Here is a 27249-nt window from a genome sequence, read left to right on the forward strand (position 1 = left end):
CCAGCTCACCCAAAACATCTCCCAGAGCGGTGAGAGTAACCTTGAAGTTTGAATCGGTTATCCTTTTGTAACAGTAATTTGCCACTGGATCTCTGTTATCACTGGATTCTCTCTTGCAGTATTCTTCCAGCACAGTGTAGTTCCTCAGAACAGCATTCACAGCTTGGTGACGCGACAGCCATCATACTTCACTCAGAGGCCTGATCAAGAACCTTTGCTAGGTCTTCCAGTTTTCCCCTCTTTACAGCGAATCTAGAGAAAGTGGAGTAAACAGTTCTAAGAAGAGTTTCCACATCTCGCATCAAAGGTACATCTTTCCACGCATCATCAATGCCCAAGTCCTCTCTATGGGCTACACAGTGTTGTTCAGTTAAGTGTGGTATTTTCTGCTTTAATAAAGCTGCAACTCCGTTGTGCTTTCCTAGCATTACTGAGGCACAATGGAGGTCAGCATCACCATTCTCTGCATGTCTAGTTCATGCTTGGTGTAAAACTGAGTTATTGCCTGCACAATATCCTGAGCCGTGCATGCTGTCAGCTGGATGATGCCACCAAACACAGTTTTATGGTTGACGTTATTTTCCTCCCTGTATTTAATATACAGGACTAGCATTTTGTGCACTGTTATGTCTATGCTCTCATCTATGATCAGGGTGTGCCAAGGTGCATTTTTAACTTCACACATTGTCTCATTCTGCACTACTTCATTAATTGAATTCACAAACTCAAAGGTATAATTTTTGTTTCACCAGCTTTCTGGTATACTCAGATACTTTGCCATGTGATCATGAATTTGTTGAACTGACAGCATAGAAGAATTAATTTTGATGGCTAGTAGAATATTGTCGATGAGAACTTTAACTTCTTCGGGGTTGGATTTCTTTATGAGTGACAGCTCGTTCTTCTTCTCTTGGTCTTTGGCGCTCTCTCCCAACAACGTACCGATCCCCATTCCCATCGTACATCTTCTCACAATTCCAACTGCTCGTCTTCCTTCATGTTCATGTCCTGGTTTGTATTCACTAGCTTAGTTGTTCTCAGTTTAGATAGCCTTCTGTTCCGTTTGCCGTTTGTTTATTTTTATTTTGTGTTCAATAAACCACCTCACCTTCACGAGTGCCTGCGACTGGATCCTCCTTTAATATTTCCACACGGCTCACTCTACTCGCCGTGACAGTACGGACCAGCCAGATATGGATCCAGCGGCATTCACCCCACCCACGGAGCTTCGAAAGCTCATCACGGACTCAGCGTCAAAATTAATCAACCTGTGGCTCGAGCATGAGGGAGAAGCGTTTCTCTACGTTCTGGAAGTCAGGCTACAACAGCTTATTTCCGATTATCCCTGGCTGTTGGACTCACTGCACCCGCTCGTACAAAACTTCATTCTCCATGAACTACATCTCCACCCCCCCCGTTGCTACTGCTCGCCCACTCGCTTCAACAGAGGACGTGCCGTCCGTACTGCCGGATGAGGAGTTACCCGGCCCGTTGGAGCTGTCTCCACGGAGGATGCGATGTTCGCGCCGTCAGGTTCCGCAGCCGTCCCGCTGCCGTCAGGGCCTGTTTTGTGATTTGGTGCTGTATAAATAAATTTGAATTGAATTGACCATCTGTCAGAGAGGCCTCAGTTTATACAGCTTGGGGGGACCCTATCTGATGTGGTGGTTAGTAATACTGGGCCACCGCAGGGGACAGTCCTATCTCCATTGCTGTTTATCTTGCACACCTAAGATTTTCCATAAAACATATGGAATATGCTACCTGCAAAAGTTCTCTGATGACACTGCAGTGGTCGGGTGTATTAAGGGTCTCCGGAGTCGAAGCAAAGCGAGCTGGTGAGGAACTTTCCAGAAGAAATAATCCTCTTCTGAATGTCAGCAAGACAAAATAGATGGTGGTTGACTTCCAGAGGAAAAAAAACTGACCAGGCCCATCAAAATCATGGGTGAAGAAGTGGAAACAGTGGAGAGCTACAGGTACTTGAGCGTTCATCTGACTAACAGACTGAACTGGAGAACTGAGCAGACAGTACTCTCTAAAGCAGCTCAGATTCTTTAATGTGTGCAGCAAGATGTTGGAGAGCGACATCTATTTTGCTGTTGTAAAAGTATACATTCTTGTGCTACCTCACCAGGCACTCTTACCAAAGCACTTATATTTCACCCGTGTTGGTTATTTGTTACTATGGGTGTGTGTGTGGACTTAGTGTCAGGATAACTGACACTAAGTCAGTTATCCTGCTTTAATACAAATATTGCAGATACTACAAAAATGTGGTCTCTCTCTCGCTCTCTCTCAATAACCAATAAATAAAACAGTCCTTTTCTCCTTCTCAGTGTCCAGTCTCACATAAAATTCACTATAATATTTTCCTTTGCTTTTGGCACCTCTCTCTTTGGCATACACACATCCTACCTAAATGGTTAATCATTGCCTCTGCATTTTCCTGCTTCCTGTTCTTGATGTCCAAAGTCATCCTACAGACCTACCATGCAATGCTGCCTAACTACATTCTCACCTGAACCACATTGACGTCTTTTTCTTTTGGATTGCACCTTCTGTGTGAGCCTGCCTCTTACTCTTTTATGTCACCCTATGTCCCTCCCTGTTCTTAAAGTACGTGTTTACCACAGCCATTTCCATTGTTATGAGACAAGGAGTAGAGAGAAACTGAAGTCCTCCAGGCCGTCCCTTCATCACATATAAGAGGGTATAAAAGGTCATAACATCCAACCTTATGTGTTAAAAAGAGTGCTAAAATAGAGCTATTCCCTATTTGCGACTAGTAAATCATCTTTACTCTTAAAGATAATTTAAAATATAAGTCTATATGTCTATGTGACTGTTCTAATACTGAATTTTGAGCCAGCTTCAGCTTTAGCAGATTATTGTATGACTTCAGGACAATGTTATTATCGTTAACGAAAACTAACGAAATAACGAAAACTAGAAGTGAAAAAACATTTTCGTTAACGGAAATAAAAATAAAAACAAAAAAAGGAAAACTGTAATGAGTGTTCACAAAACTAACTAAAATTAACTGAATTTATAGCAAAACTGTGTTTAGTTTTCGTAGATGTGTGTGTGTCATACAATAGTCAAGGGTGAAAATGAAGTTTAGTTTCCAGATTTTTGTCTTGCTGTGTCTCATTATGCCAGCAGGTGGCAGTACGTTAGTCGAGTCGTCTGTGTCGCTGCTCCGTCCACGCGCAGAATCATGTCAGGAAAAGTCAAGAGAAAGCGCCAGAGTCCAATTTGGGATTACTTTGAATATGACTGTGTTTTGGATAAAGCAAGTGTCTTGTAGTGGAAAGAGACAAATTATGAGGGACATTTCTAAAGGGGAAAAAAATCCCACAAACCTTAAAGTGCTCTTGAAAAGCTCACACAAGAAGGCTAACCTAGCTTACCTTGAGAAGGTAAAGGAGCACACTCAACCCTCATCCCCAGAAAACAGAAGCTAACCCCAGGCAAGGCAGCGTGATGCATCCCGAGACAACAGGACTGGGATATCTACATAACTGTGTGTGTTATGCCCCCAGAAATGTGTTCTTTGTGTTCTCTTTATCTCGCTATCGTAGCTTAGAGCGGTGTGTGTATTTTCGTAACCATGACAACATGAGAGCAGTTTAGGCTGAGAGTCAGGAAGTGAATCTACTGTGTGACTCGGGATATTAGCGTGTGGGCTCATTCAACCGCCAGCTCCGCCGTTACAGGATTAATCCTTTTCTCTTCGCTAAGGCATAGTCTGTGAGTATAATTCATTTTGTACAATTAAGCGGTGAAGCGTTTTGAACCGTTGTCTGTTATTCGGTTAACTTTATTGTGTCTCATATAAGCTATGTGGCTAGGCTGTCAAGCTGTGATAATTAGCCAGATGCTTTGAGCTTATTGCATCTATAATACATTTCATATATTTCATTGTATTGTGTTTACAGTATATTTCATTGTATTGTGTTTACAGTTTCACAAAAGTGCCCAGTAAAAACTTCTGGAATCCAATCGTCTGAGTCCTGGAGATTTTCTTGGGAGTGTTTAAGCTGAATGGAAACTTAGCCCATTACAGTGAAAAGACTGCAACGCAGCTAATAGGGATACGAGGATCGCCGCTGTACGGAGCTACTCATTATCGAGAGATAAGCAGCCTCCAATATAGCCTCGGAAAACTTCGCCGCAGCCGACATCTCCCGATACTGGAGACCCAACGACACGCAATGTCACAACGTAGCAATGCTGACAAAGGAAATGGAGACAACCAGTCAGAGTGTGTGCGCTCAAGGAGCAGTCGCTCATCTGGTACATCGTCTGGCTCAAAAATCAGCATAGCCATTGCCATGGCAAAAGCAAAGGCTGAAGCCGCGCAAGCTAGAGCGGCACATTCAAAAAGAGAAATTGAGCTTAAAGTGGAGCAAGCACGTATTCAAGCCAGCCTCGACGCACTAATCGATGAAAAAGAAAGGGATGCCGCCGTTGCTGAGGCGAACTCCCTAGTAGCTGGTCTGCAGGATATGGGTCTCGAAGTACGCAGCGAAGTTAACAGCCTGGTCCGCCAGTCTGTCAAAGACCAGCGCGTAGCCGCCTTTGTCTCCGAACAGGCCAGCCTGAGCGCCAAGGGTCTATCGGCTACAGAAAATAACCTTCCCCCTTCTCAGCCAGTCATTCACCCGCATAACGCGGCTCAGACCCAAGCTGCCGCTCCTGCTGCTATTACGCCACACCAAGCTCTTCAGGGCCCCTGGAGAAGCGACGCACCAACACGACAAAAGATCCACGGAGACTCCGGGATCTAGCCGACCTGTTGTCAGAGCTACAAGCCGCTAAAGAAGATGGCTACCTCGCGGGCATGTCGTACTTGGATACCTCCAGAGGAATTAAGCCCATCATCGAGAAACTTCCATACAGCATACAAGAAAAGTGGCTATACCACGGGACGAGATACAAACAAGAACATTTCGTCAGCTTCCCACCTTTCTCCGTGTTGGTGAACTTCATCCGCACCGAGGCGAAAGCACGTACGGACCCAAGTTTCAACCTCTTCACGCCAAGCCCCCCAAACGAGAGAATGAATAAATGGGAGAGGCCCACGAAGACGTCCGTTCACACCCACAAAACACAAGTCTCAGGCACTGCCAAGTTCGAGTCTAAGGAAAGCAGGGAACGTATTGACCCGAATAAACATTGCCCCCTGCACAAAAAACCCCATCCTCTGAGGAAATGCAGAGGTTTCCGCGAGAAGAGCTTAGATGATCGCAAACAGCTTCTGAAAGAACACTACGTCTGCTTTCGCTGTTGCTCGTCAACAGAACACTTTGCAAAGAACTGCACAGCCAAGATAACATGCACCGAGTGTGGTAGCGCTGCCCACGTGACAGCCCTCCACCCTCACCCACCTACCTGGAAATCTAAATCGTTCCCCTCCATCTCAGAGGATAGCGGGGAGGAGGACAAAGCTGATAACCAGGAGGTCAACGCAACGTGCACACAGGTATGTGGGGAAGGTCTGAGTGCTAGAGCGTGTGCTAAGATCTGTCTCGTCAGGGTGTTCCCAAACGGACGAAGAGAGGAAGCCAAGAGAATGTACGCTATATTGGATGAGCAGAGTAATCGCTCCCTCGCGCGGTCAGAGTTCTTCGAAGCCTTCAAGATCTCCGGGCGCTCGTACTCATACACACTAAAGACCTGCGCGGGACGTACGGAGACATCAGGAAGGAGAGCCAGCGGCTACACCGTAGAGCCGTTGGACGAGAAACTGAGTATCTCTCTGCCTACACTCCTCGAGTGTAACCAAATTCCCAACATCCGCGCGGAGATTCCCACCCCCGGTGTGGCCTATCATCATACCCACCTAAAACGCATCGCTGACAAGATACCACCTCCGGACCCAGACGCCAGCATTCTTCTCTTACTGGGCAGAGATATCTTACGGGTCCACAAGGTCCGAGAGCAAATAAGCGGCCCAGGAGATGCTCCCTTCGCCCAAAGGCTTGACCTGGGATGGGTCATCGTCGGAGACGTGTGCCTCGGAGGTGCTCACAGACCACTGGAGGTGAGAAGCTACAAAACAGCCGTTCTAGGGAACGGTCGTACAAGCCATCTCCAGCCATGTAACAACCAGATGAAAGTAACAGAGGTGTTTGAACAAGCACGTGACTATCAACAACATCCAGCGCGAACCCCGACGACGCTAATCGGAGACAATTTGGGGCAAACCGTCTTCGCTCGCACTCCCAACGACCACAAACTTGCTCCATCCAGGGAAGATTTGGAGTTTCTAAGGATAATGGAAGCCGAGTGTTGCCAAGACAGCTCCAACAGTTGGGTCGCACCTTTGCCGTTTAGGTCACCGAGGCAGCGACTCCCTAACAACAGGAAACAGGCTCTCGAACGCCTCGTCTCACTTCGGCGCTCACTGGAAAAACGACCACGGATGAAAGCCGACTTCCTAGAGTTTATGGAGAAGACGCTCAAGAAGGCGCACGCAGAAGCTGCCCCTCCCTTGCAACCCGGTCAGGAGCGTTGGTACTTGCCCCTGTTCGGCGTGTACCACCCCCGGAAGCCGGACAAGATCCGCGTGGTCTTCGACAGCAGTGCATCCTATGAGGGAGTATCGCTCAACGATGTCTTACTCAGTGGTCCCGATCTTAATAACAGCCTACTAGGTGTTCTTATGAGGTTTAGGAAGGAACAGGTTGCGATCACCGCCGACATCGAGCACATGTTCCACTGCTTCATCGTGAAAGAAGACCACCGGGATTTTCTCCGCTTCCTGTGGTATAGAGACAATGACCCTACCTCTGACGTCGTGGATTACAGGATGCGGGTGCATCTCTTTGGTAACAGCCCCTCGCCTGCCGTCGCAGTGTATTGCCTGCGGCGGGCGGCTAAGGCAGCAGAGGCCGACTACGGCAGCGATGCTAGGAGATTCGTCGACCGCGATTTCTACGTCGACGATGCCTTAAAGTCTTTCAGTACAGAGGAAGAAGGCATCGCAGTTCTCCAGCGAGCGCAGAAGATGCTCGTGGCTTCCAACCTCAGGCTGCACAAGGTTGCATCAAATTGTTCCGCGGTCATCAGAGCATTCCCCTCCCAGGATCGCTCTCAGGATTTCAATGGCCTGGATCTCTCCATCGATGATCTGCCTATCCAGCGTAGCCTGGGACTGTTCTGGAACATGCGCACGGACACTTTCACGTTCCAGATCGAGATCGATCAGAAGCCGTTCACCCGCAGAGGGGTACTCTCGACCGTGAACAGTCTATACGACCCCCTAGGGTTTCTAGCACCCATCACAGTTGATGGAAGACGGATCCTAAGAGAACTCACCTTGCAAGCGGAAGATTGGGACGCACCCCTTCCCAAAGACATGGAGACCGAGTGGACTAGATGGAAACAGTCTCTTCAAGACCTGGAGGGGCTCCAAATACCACGGCCTTATACGTCCCTCTCCACCACAGGAGCCCTAAGGAGAGAACTCTGCGTCTTTGCCGACGCATCCGTCAGAGCAATAGCGGCCGTAGCCTACATCAGGGTAACTGGCAAGCAGGGACAAACTGAGATTGGGTTTGTCTTTGGGAAATCGAAGTTGGCTCCCCAACCTAGCCTAACTGTCCCTAGACTTGAACTTTGTGCTGCTGTGCTCGCCGTCGAGATCGCCGAGATGATAGTCGCAGAGATGGACACAACGTATGACAACATCACCTACTACACAGACAGTAAGGTCGTACTGGGATACATCCATAACCAGTCAAGGAGATTTTATGTCTACGTACACAATAGGGTCCAACGTATCCTTCAGTCACCCTGTCCCGGCCAGTGGAAGTACGTTCCAACGCATCTTAACCCAGCTGACGTTGGGTCAAGAGCTGTAGCATCAGCCCTGCTCAGCAGTACACCATGGCTCAAAGGACCAGCCTTTCTTTGCGACGCATCAGGGCATCCATCCGAGCTTCAAGAGACGTACAATCTTGTCGACCCCGACATCGATGCCGAAGTGCGTCCACAGGTGACAACGAAACTCACCCATGTTGCTAAAGGCGTGGTACGCCCTCAACGCTTTGAACGCTTCTCCAAGTTCAGCACACTCCATGCAGCCATTGCACATTTGATCCACGTAGCTAGCTCCTTCGCTCGCTCGACGCAGGGCGAATGTCGAGGCTGGCACATCTGTCGTCCTACAGAAGAGGAGCTGCTGAAAGCCAAAGTGTGCATCGTAAAGAGTGTCCAGGGTGAGTGCTACGCGGAAGAGCTCAAGTGTATCGGTTCTGGAGTCGACATACCATCTTCCAGCAGCTTGTGGAGATTGCATCCCATTATGGACCAGGATCGACTACTCAGGGTAGGAGGTCGGATCGAGCAGTCAGGCTTAGGCATGAACGAGACTCATCCCATCATCATTCCTGGCCGGCATCACCTCGCAACTCTGCTTGTGTCCCACTATCACGAAGCAGTAAAACACCAGGGGAGACATCTTACTGAAGGTGCCGTTCGGGCCGCAGGTTTTTGGCTCGTGGGAGCCAAACGCTGTATCAGCAGTCTGCTCTACGGATGCATCACTTGTAAGAAGCTGCGAGGGAAGGCCGAACATCAACGGATGGCAGCCCTGCCGGCAGAACGGTTACAAGTAGCACCTCCCTTCACCTACATAGGTGTCGATGTCTTTGGACCGTGGGGCATCGTTTCACGCCGCACAAGAGGAGGAGTTTCGAACTCCAAGCGATGGGCGGTGATGTTCTCGTGTATGTTTTCCAGGGCAGTGCACATTGAGGTGATCGAAGCCATGAGTGCCAGCAGCTTTATTAACGCCTTGAGGAGATTCTTTGCGGTCAGGGGCCCCGCGAAGCAGATACGCTCGGACTGCGGAACTAACTTCGTCGGCGCTTCCCGTGAGCTGGGGATGGACAAGGAAAACTCAGGGTTCGACAGGGTGGAGAAGTACCTCAGTAAACAGAGCTGCACCTGGGTGTTTAACCCACCCCATGCATCCCATATGGGTGGCGCATGGGAGAGGATGATCGGCATTGCCCGCCGTATCTTGGACTGCATGCTGCTTGAACAGAGAAAGTCTCGCCTGACGCACGAGGTTCTGACCACGCTTATGGCCGAGGTAGCAGCAATTATGAACGCAAGGCCGATCATTCCAGTGTCATCCGACCCCGAGTCGCCCTGCATCCTCACACCAGCCATGCTCCTGACTCTCAAAACAGGCTCCGCGCCTCCTTTGCCGTCAGGCAAGTTCGAGGAAGCAGATCTCTTCAGGGAGGAGTGGAAACAAGTTCAGGGCCTGGCAGACATGTTTTGGAACAGATGGAGGCGTGAATACCTCAAAACACTGCAACTTCGACACAAGTGGCAAGGGAAACAGCCGAATCTTCAAGAAGGGGACGTAGTTCTCTTAAAGGATGATCGGGCAGAGAGAAATGAGTGGCCCATGGGCATCATCACGAAAGCCTTTCCAGGGAAGGACGGTCTGGTCCGGAGAGTCGAAGTGGAGGTCGTTAAAGATGGAAATAGAAGAGGATTCTCTCGTCCCATTACAGAAGTAGTTCTGCTTCTTTCTCCAAAGTCTGACTCTGCCAATTGATGTGGGCTCTTAAAGACCCCAAGCGGGGAGTGTTATGCCCCCAGAAATGTGTTCTTTGTGTTCTCTTTATCTCGCTATCGTAGCTTAGAGCGGTGTGTGTATTTTCGTAACCATGACAACATGAGAGCAGTTTAGGCTGAGAGTCAGGAAGTGAATCTACTGTGTGACTCGGGATATTAGCGTGTGGGCTCATTCAACCGCCAGCTCCGCCGTTACAGGATTAATCCTTTTCTCTTCGCTAAGGCATAGTCTGTGAGTATAATTCATTTTGTACAATTAAGCGGTGAAGCGTTTTGAACCGTTGTCTGTTATTCGGTTAACTTTATTGTGTCTCATATAAGCTATGCGGCTAGGCTGTCAAGCTGTGATAATTAGCCAGATGCTTTGAGCTTATTGCATCTATAATACATTTCATATATTTCATTGTATTGTGTTTACAGTATATTTCATTGTATTGTGTTTACAGTTTCACAAAAGTGCCCAGTAAAAACTTCTGGAATCCAATCGTCTGAGTCCTGGAGATTTTCTTGGGAGTGTTTAAGCTGAATGGAAACTTAGCCCATTACAGTGTGAGTCAGTTGCCTTCAAAAAGTTTATCAATTCACTTGAACCAAAATTACGAACACCCGGTGCTGCAAGAGTTAATAGTCTCATTGGGGCCAAGATATACATTTTATAGTTGCCTGGTATCAATGGTTGTTCATCTGCCCTAATTTATTTATTTATTTAAAGAACCCATAGGTGGGAATGTGAGTTGTCTGTCTCTGCGTGTTAGCCCTGCGACAGACAGGCGACCTGTCCAGGGTGCAGGGTGTGGTAGCTGGAATAGCAACATACCCAAGGATAAGCAGAAGAGCATGACTGATATGATGAAACTGGGATTTTGTTACACTTAATTATTGCAAACGCAACTAAAACTAAAACTGAAACTAATCAAAACTAAACTGAAACTAAGGATTTTTAAAAAAATAAAAACTAAACTAAACTAGCAAACAATTGGTAAAAACTAATTAAAACTGATATAAAATTGAAAATCTGAAGTCAAAACTAAATAAAAATAAAAACTAATGAAAATTGCAAAACTATTAAAACCCTACTTCAGGAATGCGAGAAGATAAGACCCCTGTCGCCAAACCTTATCAAAATTTTAAAGAGAAACATAAAACAAAGTATTCCTCTTTTTCTGAATTTAAAAAGGAGTATGTTAAAATGAATATTCATAAAAATATGTTAAAGACAAATCTTACTAAAGCAGAATTACATAAACTGATAGAAACATGAAATGAATTATATTCATGTGTGATTGAATGTTCAAATGTGATGGAATTTCTATGTTAAGAATAACAAGAAAATGTAACAGAGTGATTTTAAAGTTTCAACTTTAAATCAGGTAAGTCAGAGGGAGAGAGACAGAGAGAGAGAGAGAGAGAAGATGTGGCTGGACATTGGGTGATTAGACGTAAATAAAGTGATTGGGTGTCCCTATGGGTGAAGCCAGATGTCATTTCAGAAGATGTAACGTCCAGTATGAGTGGAGGGAGAAAGGGTGAACAGGTATAAAAGTTAAGTGAAGAAGAGATGCAGGTTCTTCCCTTTTGTCTTCTGCGAGATGAGCAGTTCTGAAGATTGGACCTAAGGTGTTCACAGTTGAAAGTTCCAGCAGTGACACCAGAGGGATCAACCACTGACCAAACTGTGAACCTGCAAATTGGTTTGTATATTTTTGGCTTTTTTTCTGCTCAATTTGTTGCCATGTTAGATGATTAATTCAAAAGCATTTTGGTTTACAACATACTTCCACTGAATGCCCAGGGGAGATGGTTTTCCTGTTAGGTGATTATCGTCAACCCAGGACACAAAGATAAGTGCATCTTCAGATCCAGTTTTCCTTTGTCTCCTTTATTCTCTCCTTTTGTTAAATAGTAAAGGAAAAAAATCAGAATATTAATCTTTCATAGTGGAAATAGCTCTTACAGGTTATTCCAGCCCAATTAATTTAACAGTCCCTTGAGGCTTACTGTCCAGGTCACTAAAATTAAACAAGTTAATTAACAAGCGCACTGACTGATAGGGGAGCTACCATTAACAGGTGGGACTGGGACAGCAAAGGTATTCAGGTTATCTATCTAATCGGTGTAAGCAGGGAAGACACCGGGAATATTTCAAGGTAGTTAGTGGTGGGTGCATCCCCTCACCCACACCAGCTCCATCTGAACACTGCATTGCTTGCTGGGTAATACTCACAGGATCAGAGATAAGGCCAGATAGCCGAACCAGACTTCCTGCACTGGGGCCGTGGATCCTGTAGATCAGTGGTTCCCAAAGTTTTTTCGCTGGGCCCCCCTTTGTTTTACAGAAAAATGTTCGCCCCCCCTCGCACGCGCGCACACACACGCACGCACTAACACATTCTCCAACCACACACACCCATATTTTGCTCAATTGCGGTTTATTTCACACCTCAAACATTTAGTAAACAATTAAGCAAATACAAGTAATCTGTAGGTAGTAAGAAAATAAACTACTAACTCTTTTACGCTGCGTCCGCACGTACACGGGTGATTTTGAAAACGCAGCTGTTTCGTCCACACGTAAACGGCGTTTCGAATCACCAAAAACGGAGATCATTTTTTGCGTTTACGCGTGGACGAGGAATACAGAGTTCGTCACGCAACGTCAAAGGTATGTGCCTTTTTTCACGGCAGCTATGCGCCACGTTATTGCTTACATGAGAGGAATTGCAGAATGGCAGATAGTCAGATTAACAGTATATTGTCTCTATCTTCAGGTTTTATACTCTTACATATAAACATACAGTTACTGTCCCTCTATTTAGAAAGGCAGAGGCGTCACGGTGTAATTATTTTACATGTAGTTGTTTTTTCCCTGTGTAATAATATTGCTATCAATAAATTTTTCAAAAAAAATGTCTCTCTGTGCAAAATGGGTTTAAAAACATAAACAACTGTGTACTGTTTGTCTGTGATTTAGACAGGGGGAACAAATCGTGGCAGGATCAGCCTGATATTATTTGTATCCCACTGTAACTTTACTGTATACAGAGCTAACATCTCCAAAATGTCAGGTGTAGTTAGTCATTACAACAAGTGTTTGTGAACTAAAAATCAAGAATGTGGGATACTGCTTGTCCGTGATTTGGAGAGCCCAGCATGTGCTCCCGACGAAGGAAAGACCAATTCTGCAGGGGAGACCTACCTTGGCGCTTGTGCAGGTGAAACCAAAGGGAAGATATGCTTCACCATATTTTCTAGTCTTTGGCTTAGAATGAAGTTGGTTTGGAAACATATTCAGCTATGCTTCATCTCCTGCTTTGCGTTTGTGTAGGCGCCCCGTGCTAGCAGTGTCCAAGCGTTGTTTTTGTTTTTTGTTTTTCCCTTTTCATGCCGCGCCCCCCCTGCAATGGCTCTGCGCCCCCCCCTAGGGGGCGGGCCCCACACTTTGCAAAGGTCTGCTGTAGATCAACACCATCCTTTTAACAAAATTCACTACTAGCTGTCCTTCCGATTCTTCTCCTTAACACCATACCCATACCTGCCCAACACCTCATCATCATCTCTCTTCCCTTCACTTGAAGCCTCTTCAATTACTAGAATTGCCAAAATTTGTTCATTCTTCTAAGAGCAATTTTTTTTATTGATGTTTTGTTTCCTGTTTTGTTTCCGTTACAATATTATACATAAAAGTATAATATTGTAACGGAAACAAAACATTAATCAAAAAATTGTTGAAACACAAATTACAACATTGTATAAAAATTGCAATCATCAACTCAAATACTTGGTTCTAATTGAACAGAAATTTCTATGAACTTGTAAGAACTGTGTAGAACATGAATCAGTCTGTGTCAGATCCTGAATTTGAAATTTCCACTGAAGTCACGGGTAAGAGGCAAGTGGAACCAAGAACTGGCAAAGACTGCTAAATTTTGCCAGTGGTAGTTCACTCTTTGCAACATAGTGGCGCTAACGGCTGCAGACAGGAAGATACTGCCAGCACCGGAAACGTGCTCGTCATCTCCGAGCATGAAGTAAGGAGAGCCTTCAAAAGAGTGAACACCAGGAAAGCAGCAGGACCAGACGGCATCCCAGGTCGTATCCTAAGAGACTGCGCATACCAGCTAGCTCCTGTGTTCACTGAGATATTCAACATCTCTTTATCTCAGTCGGTGATCCCCACATGCTTCAAAGAGTCCATCATTGTTCCTGTCCCGAAGAAACCCCACCCTGCTTCTCTCAATGACTATCGCCCTGTAGCCCTCACCTCAGTAGTGATGAAGTGCTTTGAACGCCTGGTCAGAGACTTCATCATTTCTTCACTACCAGACACACTGGACCCACTACAGTTCGCTTACCGTCCAAATCGTTCCACAGACGATGCCATCTCTCATCTCCTCCACACATCACTCACTCACTTGGACACTAGAAGGGGGGATTATGTTAAAATGCTCTTCATAGACTACAGCTCTGCATTTAATACCATAATTCCCTCCACACTCACCACCAAGCTGGAGCATCTGGGACTCAGTTCATCTATGAACTTTTACTCGTGCACCATAGAGAGCATCCTGACGGGAAACATCTTAACCTGGTTCGGGAACAGCACCATGCAGGACAGACGAGCTCTACAGAGGGTTGTGCGATCAGCTGAGCGCACCATCCGCTCCGAGCTCCCTGACCTGCACTCAATCTACAGCAGGCGGTGCTGGACCAAGGCCAGGAAGATCGTGAAGGACCTCAGCCATCCCAACAACAGACTGTTCTCTCTGTTGAGGTTAGGAAAGCGATTCCGCTCCCTGAAGACCAACACAGAGAGACTGAGGAGGAGCTTCTTCCCGCAGGCGATACGGTCTCTCAATCACACCACCACACAGTACTGACCCACACATACAGTTCTTACACACACACTGGACATTCTGGACATTGTTTTCACTTCATCACTTAAATCACTTTAAGCATATTTGCACTGCAGAAGACATAATGTGGATTGCACAACACTGGACATTATATTCTTCATTTCCAGTTAATACTTGTACAGCTGCTGTTATTGTGTATATATTTATTTATATTTCTTCATACATTCTTATATAGTTCTATATTGTGTATTTTGTTGTACAGTTATTTTATTTTCAACTTTAATTTATATATTTTATCTTATTCTTTCCCAGTTAAATTTACCCTTCATTCTAATTTGTGTTGTACAGTTATTTCCTTTTTAACCTTAATTTATATTTTATTCCTTCCTAGTAAAATTTACCCTTTTTAATTTTTCATATTTATTTCCTATCTTATTCATAGCCTTTTCCTTTTTTGTTTTCTTTAGGTCACGAGCAGTTGTCCAAGCATTTCACTGCATATCGTACTGTGTATGACTGTGTACGTGACAAATGAAATTTGAATTTGAATAGTACGCTGTTCTAAACAGAATTTTCAGGTTTATTTTTAGTATGTTATTTGCAATTGGTGTTTGCTCCGGGAAAGATATTGCAGACTGAGCAATAATGCATTTCTTGCATTTCTCATGGGTTCTAATGGAGGCCTTTCTTAAAATTACTGGTCCCAGTAACAAAGGCGCTTGTCGACTCAGAAATCGAGGGAAAACCAACAACACACCCGGCAGAACATTATGTTATTTACTAGAGATGGACCGATCCGATATTACGTATCGGTATCGGTCCGATACTGACCTAAATTACTGGATCGGATATCGGAGAAAAATAAAAAATGTAATCCGATCTATTAAATATCACAAAAGCACCTCACAAAACTTGCAACACGCAGTATGCATCACGTGATAGAGCGGCTGTGGCATGCAGGACCTGTCGGTGGTCTGGATAGCATTTGGAGCTTCGCTAGCAACCCGGCATTTCATCTCCGACAAAGTTATCCCGAGAGAAGTAAAGCAAGTGTGTAAGTCCATCTCTGAATGTTTGTAAAGCATTCCTGCATTAAGTTTAACAAGCGACTGCCTCTTCTTGCTGCTACTTCAATCATGAAACTGCTTAATGATCAGCTGATCGGCTTTTCTGTCGCGAGTCCGTCTCTCTTGTTTGCTTTTGGTCCACTTTGCACCAGAAAGAGGAAACCAGCGGCTGAACAACAGCAGCACGTTTAAGCTCGATAAGCTGTTGTTAGAATGTATTTAATACTACTTTCTACTCGAGGATCTTTTTCTACGTAGCTGACGCTGGTAACTGTGCAGGGGCAAAGTTTAGCCAGGGGGGCCGATAGGGCATTAACAGGGAAAAGGGGGCACAAAGACATACTTTTCTTTCTTAATCTCATTTAAAATGTCTAGCTTTTAATAAATAATTATCTGACACCCAAAGTTTTAATTTGATGTAAAATGAATAGAAGTCAATTACTGTATATAGTAACTATTAAGTCTAATATACCCTAGTAAGCTATAGTACTTTTTCCTTTGGGAAGGTACCATCTGTGCAGTCTGCAATTTTGTTGAAGAAAGATGTTGAATCTATTTAATATTTCTTGAAAAATAATTGATTTCTGTGCATTTTTTTTCACACTGCTTCAAATTAAGGTTGATTACGTCGATTAAGCATCATGAGGTGGAGCGTGAGGGGTGGTTCCCTATTTTTTATTTATTTATTTTTGTTGTTGCTGGGAGTTGGAACTCTATTAGTTAGGTTGCTTAATATTTATGCTAAGTACTCTTTAAAATACCAGAATAGGGAGGATGGTGTAGGTTTAAGTTTATTAGATTGATCAGTATTGCTGAACTATGAAATTATTTTTTTTTGCATACAGGTATAACAGAATAGCTTTAGTGTAGTTGTTGTCTTAAACTTGAGTATGAACTTGTACAAAATGCAGCAAGATATTTAAAAAACAGTTTTGTTGATTAAAAAAAACACTATATCGGATTCATATCGGTATCGGCAGATATCCAAATTTATGATATCGGTATCGGTATCGGACATAAAAAAGTGGTATCGTGCTATCTCTATTATTTACACGGGTGCACATAAGTGGTCCGCATGTGCGCATTTGCTGTCAAAATAAAAGACGCGCACCAGATAAGAAGTTGCAACGCACGTTTGCGTCCTTTTCCATATAAAAGGCACTGTTTTTGTCCGCTAGAGTGGCATTGTCACGACACATTCTGCAACACCTCTCTGTGTGTTCATCATTTGTTTGAAGCCAGCTCACCTCCTGCAACTACTTTTCCGAGAATACGCGCTTCTTTTGCGTTTCGGACTCCTTCTGACATTTCTTTGGAGGTGGAGGAACACCAAAGTAATTGCTTAAAGGAGCTTGCTTCTTCGACATCTTTAAAAGTTCTAAACAAATGTCTGTCCTCCTCCAGAAAATCTCATGTACGCAAACACGCGTTGCAACTTCTTATCTTTTTTATTCTGACAGCGAATGCGCACCTGCGGACCACTTATGTGCACCCCTGGTTATTATTTAGCTCGTCATGTTGCATCCATCCATCCATCCATCTTCATCCGCTTATCCGAGGTCGGGTCGCGGGGGTAGCAGCCTAAGCAAAGAGGTCCAGACCTCCCTCTCCCCAGCCACCTCCTCCAGCTTGTCCGACACACCTTCATGGCGACACACTTACCGAGCACAGCAAACTGAAACCGTAATTTTAAAAAAATTATCTCTTCGTCATGTTGCAGCCACAGAAATTCTTTTGTCCATGAAACCATAAAGCTGCACTTTCTTTTTGCCTTATATCCTGCTGCTTTTACACACGCACTCACATAACGCTCAGCGATTCTCTGCGCGATCAACCTCTCACATGTTTAAGCTTGCTGCGGGAGATTTCACTTGTCATGTTTGCGTAGTAAGCTAACGATTAATAAGACGATGTCAGAGGAATTGGTGCGCAAATTATCGTCATTCACCAATCAGTACTGTCACTCTCCATACACAGTTCGCGCGATTGCAAAGTGAAAGCAAAAAACAAGCGCAAATTCAAACGCGATTTCAATATGTCACATATTGACAGTGGCTCACCGATGCCAATGACATAATTACCCAGCTACATTTCCGAAAGAATGCAAAAGCATTGACATATATTTTTCCTTCCTGCACGATGGGCAGGGCAGAGATAGATTTTGGTAGCCCGACTGGAAATATCGCTAGCCCCGGGACGTCGGGCTAGCGATTTTGCGAGCCCTGATGTGCCAAGTAAACACTCAGGCCACTAGTATGACACAGTACTAGCTGGCTCTGCAGTCTTGCTATACATATTTTGAAATGATAATTGTCTTATTTTTAGAACTATATTTTTAAATTATAAAGGCTTCTCAATATCTACATGTCATTATTTAGCTTTATTAAGTTCAGCCGACATGACAGGAAAGGCAAACAGCTTTCAAAACAGTCTAAAGGAGGACTCCGAATGGAGGATGGGGCTTGAGACACTGCGCAGGGCATCGATCGCACACTCAGACACATCAGTCCAAAAAAGAAAACACATCAGCAGATGCCTATCGGCTGCTGTCTCATTTTCCAATTTGTTCCTTTTCCGCTAACAGGCTGTAACTGCCTGAGGCTGGTTCTGTTGAGCTTAATGAGGCAGCGTGGAGAGGAAATGCCTCACATGTGCAATGACAAGGTCCAACATTTAACCATCATCACTATACTTCAAGGAGACAGATGCATAAGTTTCAAACACAGAAAATGACGACCTTTTGGCTTTATCACAATTGTGAAAAAGTTTGAACTGATTAATCATTGATTCAAATAATAATGATACAGTGGTTAAAAAAACCAAAAAAAACTTGGAGCCCGAGGGTTCGTATTGGACACCAACCAAACAATTATGTCTTTATTTAATAAACAAGTTCAGAATTACAATTACACAAGGTGTACCACCTCCTGCTTCAGACACAGCAGAGATTTAAATGCAGTAGACCATGAACTCAAATTAAATAAAAATACATGCTTTGACAAATTTCAAGCCATTTGAAGCCATTTAAAACCTTAAATAAGCTTAAATAAATCATCTACCCACAGAACTACCCACAAAACTCAAAACACTGGGTCAACGACCCAAGAACGACAACAACCTCACACCTCTAACCACAAAACAGTGTCACTGCAGTACAGAAAATTAAAAACCTCCCATGTGTAGAAAATAAATGAGAAACTGTAACACAGAAGCTCCTATAAGAAATGCAAGCACAGAATCCCGTGTGCTATTTCTTTTTGAGAGCAAAGTGGAGCAAGAGTGAAGAAATGTTGTTCAGCCAGGCTCAGGATATACCATACTGAGGTGGAATCCTCTAATGTCTGAAAAACTGCCCTGAAACTGAATCAGGTAAAGTGAATAACATTGATCTTCTCATTAAAATGCAATGCTGTGCTAGGAAATCATGAGGTTGCTATTTTGAAAGGTACCATGAGCTGAAAATGTTATCTTAGTAGTATCTGATGCAACACTTCATTAGATAATAGTGAATACAGCACAGTCAGTTTGTTGACAGGACAACAGCATTTTTGCTGAAAACAAATGTCTACCATGTGTTAGAGGGAGTGATCCCAGTAAGGCCATTCCAGTCACCCACAGCTTTATATAATTAAATTTATTAATATCATACATGAAAGTTCAAAGGGCTAATATGTATGAAAACATATTTTAAAAAATATTGAATATGGTACATTTTACTGATAAGAGAAACATATGCACGTATGCTGTGTGTGGCATGTATTTTAGGGATGAGCAAAAATCACTGCAAAAATCCAACAGCAGCTGCTTTGATCCAGCCAGCTATAAAGAGGACTGCTGAGGAGAATCTATTCCTTCTGTGTTCAGCTCAATACACTATTGATTTTGGTAGGAGCATGCAGGAGGCAAATACATGTTCTTATTAGCAATTCCCTACATCAGACTGGAACATTGTAGAGTTATCTAATTACCAGCTAATGAAAGACGATTCAGGCCCCTGTTTTGAGAGCAAGCATCTGTGATGTGTGATGGGATCATTTGATAGCAAGTTCAAGATGGCCCTCGAACTGCTTCACATAGGCTATGAATTATTATTAAGCTAAAAGAGATCAATTCTGGGATATGAATAAGTGAACAGTACTCACCAATTTTGAACTGGGGAATAAAGGAAGGACCTAAGTCTTTCTAAGAAGGGCCTAATTGTGACGATGGATGTGACAGAATAAGTCTGATCCGTAGCAACTCCATGACATCAGCTCAATAATAATGAAAGACTAAGGGGTCGTTAGGAATACCTAGACCAGGGGTCTTTAACACCTTTAACACCCAAAGAGCCACTTGGACCCGGTTTCCACGCAAAAGAAAACACTGGGAGCCGCAAATACTTTTTGACATCTAAAATGAAGATAACACTGCATATATTGGTTTTTTTTTACCTTTATGCTTTGTGTGAACAACTAAAGTAAGTAAGTAAAGTTTATTTATTAAGCGCCTTTCACAGACAGGCAGTCACAAAGCGCTGTACACAAATATTAAAATAAACAATACAATCAATAGACATTATACACAATGTAAAAGGTCAAATGTAAAAAATGTTAAGAATATCAAATACGTGGATCAACAAAAGGCTTGTTTGAACAGGAATGTTTTTAACTGCTTTTTAAAAGAATCCACAGAGCAACTAAAGCGTGCTGCTTATGAAATCCATGAAGTGCTACAGAGAAAATTTTATTTTATTTATGTAATTAACACATTTTGAACTCTTAAAGAAATATAAAAAAAGGAAAGACACCCAGCTTAACTAAAATCATCCATGTAGCAAACAAAAACTGTTGTGAGCCGCCACCCTTATATTGCCTGTGGGCTTTTGGAGCGTTGACCTAACTTTTAAAAAGTAATTGGAAAAAAAGCACTATGCTGCTAAAAAATGAAAAATAGATATTTGCAAAATTCTGCCTAAATATGTATTTCATGTGGTTAATGTATGTGGCGGGGCGTGGTCTGCAGTGCCCCTGCATGGGAGTCGGACGCACTTGAGTGGCACCCGCACTTGAGTGGCACCCGCAATCACGCCTCGCCGCCTTAAAGTCTGTGATCTCTCTCCTGAGAGTTTTACAACCGATATTATAAAAATTCTATTTTTTCCCCTCTGTCAGTGCAATATTGCCAAAATTACATAAATCCGTAGTTAATGTATTTGTTACTTCAACGATATAATATTATAATTCCTTATTATCCAAGTGTTCTATGTAATCTTTCATGTTACATGGAAGAGAGGATGTGGCATTTGCAACCTGTGAAAGCACAACAGAGTGAACCATGAAGGGTCATGTTATACTCAAGTTACAAACAACCTGCTAAGATGACTGCTCAGATGAGCTGAATGCTGATAATCAATGAGTCACTGCTAATACATGATTGCTATGGGTTTTCACACAGCACATCCTGCAGGAAATGGACATCATCACTGAGAAATGATTGGCCAGCATGTGTGTACAAGCATGCTTAAGTGCACTACCTGCATGTGTGTGTTCAGCTGCATGCACTCTGCACAAGTGATCCGATATCTACCCAGAAAACATGGCTCAACCCATCAGTGTAGCACGGCCCTGATAAAATGACCAGACCACAGCTGTAATGGCCTCTATCCACCACCCAACCCTTCAATTATGGCTGACATGCCAGCCTGTTCAGCCCCAATTGAATCAGGCCTGCTTGAGCTGCATCCACACCCAGCCACTCACTCACTCACTCTCACTCTCACTCTCTCTCTCTCTCTCTCTCTCACAAATGCTCTAACAACCTGTCAATAATCTCAACACTCAACACACGATTTATGCTTCATACAGTACTTGTGGGTACTAGTAAAGCATTTTACTAGGAGAAATGTTCCTTGCATACATTTTGCATATGTTAGAATGTTTCTATTATTCATAAGTATATAACAGAAATTGTTTATTGCGTAATGCACATGCTAAGCCTATTTTTAATCCCACAGTATTCCATCACTTGCCTATAGCTTGAAAAAAGGCCATCATCAGAAGATAACTAGATTTATATGTAAGCCAGTGTAACCCATCCTCCATCCTTATCAAGAAAATATTTTTGACTGGATTGGGCTCCCAGTATAGCTCTTTCTATGTTAGGAAGGCTCAAAAAGGATGAACAAGTGCAAAATTCTCTGCATGTACTTTGAAGGCCTGTAACTTGACAATTTTTATAGTATAAAGTTTTTTATAGCTTCATTAGATACACTAAAGCTATGGAACAAGAAAATTGACAGTTTGAGATGCTCACGTGGGATCGTTAGAACTGACTGATTATATAAGGAATCCTTATATTTGCTAGTTTTAACATATTTATATTTAGTATTTATGCAGAACACAAACGGTTTTGGTTCTACAATAAAGATGCAACATGCAAACAAGCAGATCTCACACATATTAGCAAACCAGACATTTATTATATTTCCAGCTAACAGGAACAAAAGTCTCACTGACTCTTAGTGATATCCAGCAAGAGGTTAAGGTGTTGATGAGAGGTTTGGGAATTGGCAGAGGCTGTTTGTTGCAACGAGGCTCCTCACAGCCCAAGACGCTGCAAATAAATCTCTGTATCATTACGTAAAAGAGGCTGGCCTGTCCCCCAGTGGGGCTAGCACGTGTTCAGGGACTTTCAGCAGCATAACAGCAGTCTCCTGATCCCTGCCCTTCCAGCATCAACCCCCCACAATACAGCCTCTCCCTTTTCACCGTTACCACACTTCAACAGCAATTAAAAGTGATGCAAAAGCATTGCATCACTTTTAAAGGGGATACAAAATTTTTACCTGAAGTTCCAGACTGACCTTCATAAGGTACAAATAAACATCAAGGGTTCTAAACTGTATAGCAGTATAGAAGTTTAATAGGCTACCGACCAGTTGCTCTAACACCTGTTATAATGAAGTGCTTCGAGAAACTGGTCCGACGTCACATCATGTCCTGCTTGCCACCCACACTCGACCCGCTCCAGTTTGCATACAGAGCTAACAGATCAACTGAAGATGCCATCGCTACAACGCTCCACACCACCATCTCTCACCTGGAAGTGCAGGGCCGTTACGCCAGGCTGCTCTTTGTTGACTTTAGCTCTGCTTTCAATACGATACTCCCGGACAGACTAATAGTTAAACTGCTGGAAATTGGACTTCCTTCCACCACCTGCCGCTGGATCAGAGACTTCCTCTCAGACCGTGTACAGAGAGTTAGAGTGGGGCCTCATCTTTCCTCAGCCTCAACACTGGCTCTCCACAAGGCTGTGTACTGAGTCCCCTACTGTACACTCTGTACACACATGACTGTGTTAGTTCCCACCCAGACAACACAGTCATCAAGTTTGCAGATGATACTACTGTGGTGGGGCTCATCTCAGGGGGAGATGAGACTGCGTACAGAGCTAAAGTTCAGAGGCTGTCAGATTGGTGTGCAGTTAACAACCTGGACCTCAATACCACCAAAACAAAAGAACTGGTAGTTGACTTCAGAAGGAGGAAGTCCGAGCTGCAGCCTGTCAGCATCAATGGGGAGTGCGTGGAAAGGGTCTCCAGCTTCAAGTTTCTGGGTGTGCACATAGACACAGACCTCCAATGGAGCTCTAACACCTCTGCGGTCTTAAAGAAGGCCCAACAGCGTCTCCACTTTCTGAGAATCCTCAGAAAAATGGACCTGAAGAAGGAGCTGCTGACCGTCTTCTACCGCTGCTCCACTGAAAGTGTGCTGACATATTGCATCGGTGTGTGGTTCTCCAGCTGCACCACAGCACACAGAAAGGCACTCCAGAGGGTCATCAACATGGCCCAAAAAAATCATTGGACATCCTCTTCCCTCCCTGAAGGATCTGTACAGCACTCGCTGTCTCAAGAGGGCACGCAGCATCCTACGGGACTGCACACACCCAGGACACCGGGTGTATAAGCTGCTGCCATCTGGCAGGAGGTTCAGGCTGCTGAGGTCCCGAACAAATAGACTCAAGGACAGCTTTTACAACAGGGCAATAGCCCTAATCAATGTAAATAGCTGACCTGACTGGATACCTTCCTGGACTTTTTTAGGGGGGAGGTAACAATGTTTAAAACAATAACAATAATATTTATATTTATAACAAGTTGCAATAATAATTAATGTGCAATAATAACAGTGTGCAATACACATACACTTATTCTTCTTTTTTATACTAAGTTAATATACTGTGTTGTGTTGTTTGTTGCGTTTGGATGTGTCATATCGTGTCGTGTTGTGTTATATGTAGTGCCGACGCAGGACAGTTTTTCCAATTTCATTGTACTACTGTACTATGTATGACTGTGCAATGACAATAAAGAGCTATCTTATCTTAAGTCACAAGAATAAATACAACGTTAACAAAGTAAACTAAACTCTTACAGTTTGACTCTATGAAAAAGTCAACTTTACTTGTGTTTCTGCTTACATTTTTTGGGGAAATATCTACAGTGTAGATATATCCTTTGTTAACTTGGCCAAATTTTTCAACACAAACATGACAGAAACTGATGCATGTTTGAGACAGACTTTCAAAAAGATTTGTACCATCTATTCTAAATTTCTTAAAACCACAACTAAGTGCTTTCATCAGAGTGGTCAGAAGGAACTAGCCATGGCCTTAAACTCAACACAATCCCCTGAAAAAAACAAAACTTGCTATTACTCGAAAATCCGTTTGTTTTTCATGATTTTAAAGATGAAAAACAGAAAGAAAGAAGCTTTTACTGGATTTGTATTATAGTCCTTTCTGTGCTGTGTTCTCTGATTTCCTTCTGTTTTGCACATCTACTGCAGACAATTCCCCTTACTGAGACACTGATTATTCAGACAGGAAGAAAACACCCAACCATCTGGAATGGCTCAGCTCTACTGATCATTAGAAATGCAACACACACACATACACAACAAAGCTCTCTCCCGCCTCTCATTAATCGCTGTTGCCCATCGGCTCTGTCAGTTAGCAGCTACATAAGCCATTAGGCCTGTGCTACTCACCCTGTTAGGACCACCACAAAGTCCATTACATTCCAGCCATTACGCAGGTAGGAGCCTTTGTGGAACGCAAAGCCCAGGGCAATGATCTTGATGCCAGCCTCAAAGCAAAATATTCCAATAAAGTAGGGTTCTGTGTCATCCTGTAAGAGGAAAGAAGAGCAAAGGATTTCTGAAACTGCAGACATAAATTTATAAAGATTGAGACAGATAATGTGAAATAATACACAATGAAAAAGAAGGGTCTAGATCATTAAGTGTCCGTGATCCTCTACAAAGCAAGCTCTACAGATGCTTTAACCCACCAAAAGAACTATAACTACGAAAAATCGAAACCTTTTTTTCCCTGTGAATCTGTGAGTTCTGGAAACGATTTAGAAAACTAGAGGTGTCCCCCAGTAAAAGGAATAACACATGGTGTAACTAGTGCTGGTAGACTGATTCAGTATAATTAATTCGGCTTCATCACTCCATTAACTTAATAGAGTTTAAAGTGAGAAGAGGTTTTAAAAAAGTACTCAAACTTAGGTCAAGGCATCTATTCAATCTATTCAAAAAACAAACTCCAAAAGGTATCATAAAGGTAATCATTAATCAATAATTGGTTACGGTTAAGCGATCTGTTATCAACTTCACACCTCAGAATACTCCGACATATAATATAACCCTAATCCAATTTTGCCCATTACAATGCAATTACACATGCAGATGTCCTCCTGCTCGTTTTCGAGCAGTATTTTAACTTCCTCTTAAAAATGTAACTTTTTGTACAGAGAGACTGAGAGTAACATAGTAACATTACAGGCACGCTACATTCATGCTACAGCCTGTTCATCCATCAGCATAAAGGGTGCACTGACTTGGATGGCAACATCAAATAGTAGTGTGATCACCATAAAAGTGATCTATAGCTGCTTTTATCAAATGCCTTGAAACCTCATTGAAGGCACCATTTTGGTTAATTACATGTTGATAAAAGTGCAACTAATATCTTTGTTACCTCAAACAGACGAATTCTACTACTTCCCTTGCAGTGAAATAGAATAACAGACCTTTTTTTTTTTTTCAAATAACCAAATCAACAATTAATAGAGTATAAGATTATAAAAATCATACAAAAGACTACACAGTAGTGGAAATAATTATTTGATCTTGTGCTGAATTTGTAAGTTTGCTCACTTGGAAAAAAATGAACAGTCTCTAATTCTTATAGTAGATTTGTTTTTTAGTTTTATGATCATTTAATTTTATTAGAGAGCGACAGAATATCACACCACCAGTAGTTACCTTCTCCCTAAGCTCCTCGCTGATGGTCTTGTAGCCTGTTTTTGCCTTCCACAGGTCTAAAATATTGTCCCTGATGTCCTTTGACAGACCAAATGTATTTAATTGACTAACTGATTGCAATCTGTGTGAGCACACATGACCACACGGCAAATCTGTGGGAGCCAGAATTAAGGCTGGATTGTAGGAGATCAAATACTAATTTTTTCTTTAGTGTTTTTTTTTATTTATTTATTTTATTTCTAGCTGATATTTTGTCTCTTCATTCAAATGAAACTACCATAAAATTAGAGACTGTTCATTTCTTTGTAAGTGTGCAAACTTACCAATTCAGCAGGGGATCAAATAATTATTCCCCCTTCTGTATTGATACCTAGGGCTGTGCGATATGACCAAAATCTCATATCCCAATATAACAATTCTATCGTCCCGATAACGATATAAATCACAAAAATGTAACATTTTCTGTAAATTCTGTGAATCTTTGCTGGAAGTGGAAGTGTTTCCAGCTGGGCGTCCTGTAGCTGGAGTCGAGTGTTTTAACCGATGCATGAAACTATACATTTTTAGACATTTAGACACCGTTTTCTTTGTGAGTATTTATTACACGGCGTGCTGCGGGGAAAAGCCTGTTCTAACGTTTGAGTCTAAGGTTTATTTTTTAGCACCTGGCGGCTCTTCTTTACTTCTCATCCGTAAATAATCTGCTCTTTCACGTGATTCAGTTTATTTTGAAAAGTCTCAACAGGATCTTGAGCTTTATTGTGAAAGGTTTGTGGAACATAAACAAGCGGACACGCGATGCTATTACCGTCGTTGTTGCTAACGACAACACATAAAAACAGGCGCTTGTCCGTCCGTAGTGTGGTTATATAAAATATAAGAGAAAGAGAGAACTTTAAGAAATGAATATAGCCACTGCAGTGACCATCAAAACGATGAAAAAATATTGCTTATTTTGCGACACTACGAAACAAACAATAGCGTAAAATGAAACGATAAGACATTTTTATATCGTCATCCGATATATATCGTTATATCGAACAGCCCTATTGATACCTACTTTCAACCGCTTCCTTATCACAGCAGGGAGCTTTCAGTTTGGCTTTTTAATTTTTATTCGTTTTTTTGACACTACACAATCCCAAAGCAATAATCTTAAATTGTGGCCCTTGTCACAACTCCATAACTTTGCTTGGCAAACACAGACATTTTATGAAATCTATGGTATGTGGTATTTAATTTCTAAAGCAGCCCTGCCATTGTAACTCCCACTATTTCCCTCTTTAATAGAAAGACTTGACAAGAGAGTTCGGTGGGAGGAAGATGGAGCAGGGGTAGCCTGTGGTAATGACACAATGAGGATCAAAGGCAGCTCTGCATGGATCTACACAACCTGCAGCGCTCAGG

The 27249-nt window shown here is 43.0% G+C and overlaps 1 protein-coding gene across 1 annotated transcript in view; it reads right to left on the minus strand.

Moving 5' to 3' along the window:
• The window catches only part of cacna1ba (calcium channel, voltage-dependent, N type, alpha 1B subunit, a), a 315954-nt gene that overhangs the window by 284217 nt on the left and 4488 nt on the right, over nt 1–27249 (minus strand). The window contains exon 4 of the mRNA XM_076890695.1: nt 24559–24698. Coding sequence (XP_076746810.1) covers nt 24559–24698 — 140 coding nt within the window. The remainder of the gene's footprint in view (nt 1–24558; nt 24699–27249) is intronic.

Source organism: Maylandia zebra, linkage group LG12 (genome assembly GCF_041146795.1).
Source record: "Maylandia zebra isolate NMK-2024a linkage group LG12, Mzebra_GT3a, whole genome shotgun sequence".
In the NCBI taxonomy this organism is placed as follows: Eukaryota; Metazoa; Chordata; class Actinopteri; order Cichliformes; family Cichlidae; genus Maylandia; species Maylandia zebra.